The sequence below is a fragment of the Crocodylus porosus genome, unplaced genomic scaffold, assembly GCF_001723895.1.
Source record: "Crocodylus porosus isolate Cpor-Errol unplaced genomic scaffold, CroPor_comp1, whole genome shotgun sequence".
NCBI classification, from domain to species: Eukaryota; Metazoa; Chordata; order Crocodylia; family Crocodylidae; genus Crocodylus; species Crocodylus porosus.
In genome coordinates, this window is record NW_017728931.1 from 4971482 (window position 1) to 4974508 (window position 3027).

Consider the following 3027-nt stretch of genomic DNA (forward strand, 5'->3'; position numbering starts at 1 on the left):
CCGCCCCCGCCGCCAGCCTCCTTGAGTGCTAGCTGCTTCTCGCACTTGAAGCGCTTCTGGCGGCGCAGGTAGCAGCCGTTCTCGAACATGTTGCCCGAGTCCGGGTGCAGGGTCCAGAAGGAGCCCTTGCCCGGCTTGTCCGGGGAGCGGGGCACCTTGAGGAAGCAGTCGTTAAAGGAGAGCGAGTGGCGGATGGAGTTCTGCCAGCGCTGCTGGTTCTGGCGGTAGAAGGGGAAGAGGTCCATGATCCACTGGTAGATCTCGCTCAGCGTCAGCATCTTGTTGGGCGACTGCTGGATGGCCATCGTGATGAGCGAGATGTAGGAGTAGGGCGGCTTGGCGTGCGTGTAGCTGCGCCGGTACGTTTTGGGGTCGCGGGAGCGGTTCAGGTTGGACTGCCCGTACATGGGGCTCATGGAGTTCATGTTGCTGTAGGGCGCCAGCGCGCTCATGGAGCCCGCCTGCGCGCCCATGGGGCTCATGCTGGGGCTCAGGTGCGCCGCCATGCCCGGCACCCCCGCCGTGCCCATACCCGTTATGGCCCCCGTGCCCGGGGACATGCCCGCCAGGGAGGGGCTCATGCCCGTGCTGGCGTATGACATGTTCATGGAGCTGGCCGCCGTCATGTTGGCCGCTGTGCTCATGGCAGGCATGCCCATGTAGGTGTTCATGGTGTTCATGCCCAGCCCGGCATTCATGTTGCTCACTGAAGAATAGCTCTGCAAGGACAAGGGGGGAGGAGGAGGGAGAGTTGGGGGGGATGATTAACGTTGACTTCTATTCAATGCATACAACATAGGCTGCTATAGCAATGCTTCTCCTCGCAGCCCAGCCAGCCCTGAAGCCACTGCCCGAGCGCTATTATTCATACCGGGGAGGTGGTGGTAGGGGATCGGTGGGGGGGGATTGCCTTTCGCTTTGTGCTTGCTGCTCTGCGTGGGCAGGAATTGGGAGAGAAATGAAGGTTCAACTAGGAGCTCCTAAGATAGAGCCGGGTCGCCTCTTGGGAAGCAGCTTGCCAGCTCCGTATTTACTTGGCAAGGGTGTGCTGAGGGGGAGGAGGGGGAGGAACTATATATCTATATCTATCTATATATCAGTCTTTAACTGAATATATCTATCTATAGACCTAGACATATCTATCGACAGATCTATAGATAGATATTTCCATGTATATCGATAGCTCTCTATATAGATATATATCTATGGATATCTATATCAATACATATCTATAATTTAACTTAAAGTCAAACTTATATAAATATATCTATATATCTATCTTTAACTCAATATAGATATAAAAGTAACTATATATAAAGATATATAAATATAACTATATATGATTTAACTGCTATTACAATTTTATCTTTTTTATTCTAACATCTTGGAATATTTCAACCAAAAGAAAGCAGATCTAATTTAACTATATATATATTTCTTAGCTATACATATTACATATCTAAGCTATACATATATAATCATAGTCTGTGAAATGTACAGTTATTGTACAGCTATAGGTACATTACTATATATATATATATATATATATGGATATATGGATATAGATCTATCTATCTCGTAGATACTGTACCTATAGCTGTACATTTCACAGACTATGCATAGATATGACCGCAGGGTCCTTTCATTTCCAGGGGCTGAGCAATCAATCTGCTGCTACCATTTTTAATGATCATATGTATATTATATATATGATCATTACATTAATATAATAATTACATATCAGTAATATATGTGTGTATATATGTGTGTATATATGTATATACACATATACACAGTAATATATGTGTATATATGATCATTAACAATGTATATATGTATATATATGATCATTAATATGTGTGTATATATATACAGATATATACATGTATATGTGTATGCGTGTATATATATATATATATATAATCATTAAAAATGGTTGGCAGCAGGTTGATAGCTCAGCCCCTGGAAAGGAAACAGCCCCGCGATCTGAAATCCGGAGGGCAGGGGAAGCGGGGGGGGGGGAATCCCCTCACCCCCCAAAAAAACAAGGCAGAGGAGTCGCTGCGAAAAGAGGTGGGCAAGCCAAGCCGGAGGCTGCCCGCTGGCTCCGTGCTGCCCTGGGCTTGCTGGGTCGCTCAGAGCGCGGCTGGATGAAGCCCCCCGGCGCTCCACAACGTTGCTTCTCATCTTGGGACTCTTCCTAAAATGAGATTTAAAGCAATACACCCCCCACCCCCCTACACACACACACCTCTATCCTTCAAGCCCCCCTCCCTCTCGGAACTGCCACCCCCTCCCCAACAGGTCCCTGCCAAACACAACTTTGTTAGGATAGCGCGGCTTGGGCTGGGGAAGAGGATTTGGAGGCGCCACAAGTCAATATTTGATCGCCAAGTTAATATTATCTCAAGGCTAACACGGTGGCGTATAAAAAAAAGAGCCCCGGGTGCGCCCCAGCAAGGGCAGGCAAGGAAGGGAAGGGTGCGGGGTGCGGGGGGCGGGGGACACACGCACACACACGCGGCAGCAAGTTGCTCCTACCTCTGGTTCTCCGTAGTAGTTGCTCCAATCCGAGTGCTCGTGCCCTTCCATTTTCACTGCTCCCAGCATACTGGAAGCAGAGTGCATGGCAGTTTAAAATTTAACAGCCTCCACAGGCGACGACAGAGAGAGAGAGAGAGCGCGCAACCAAAAAAAAAAAAATCCCAGCCCTCCCTCCCTCCCTCTCTCTGGCTGGGCTGCTGGAGGCGGGGGAGGGGGGCAGCCCTGCCTGCCGCTGGGCTGGGGCTCTGGCGGCCGCTGCTGCTGCCGCCGCCACCGCTGCTGCTTGGGTGGGTTTTGCAGAGCCGCCCGGAGGCGATGGAAAAGCCTGAGGAGGAGGAGGAGGAGGAGGAGGAGGAAGAGGAGGAGGACAAGTGCTGCAGTGACGTTGGTGGCTGAGTGATATAGCACCGAGCGCCCCGGCGAGCCTCCAATCCCCAGGTCCTCGGCAGCCTATTTGAATAATCAACTCACACCTAGGCGTGA

At 50.2% G+C, this 3027-nt stretch overlaps 1 protein-coding gene across 1 annotated transcript in view; it reads right to left on the minus strand.

Annotated features, from left to right (window-relative positions):
• FOXA2 (forkhead box A2) overlaps positions 1-2692 on the minus strand; it is a 3916-nt gene extending 1224 nt beyond the window's left edge. Inside the window, exons 1-2 of the mRNA XM_019543853.1 lie at positions 2542-2692; positions 5-719 (exon numbers count right to left, since the gene is read on the minus strand). Coding sequence (XP_019399398.1) covers positions 5-719; positions 2542-2628 — 802 coding nt within the window. The 5' untranslated portion in view covers positions 2629-2692. The remainder of the gene's footprint in view (positions 1-4; positions 720-2541) is intronic.
• Between the last annotated feature and the right edge of the window lie 335 nt (positions 2693-3027).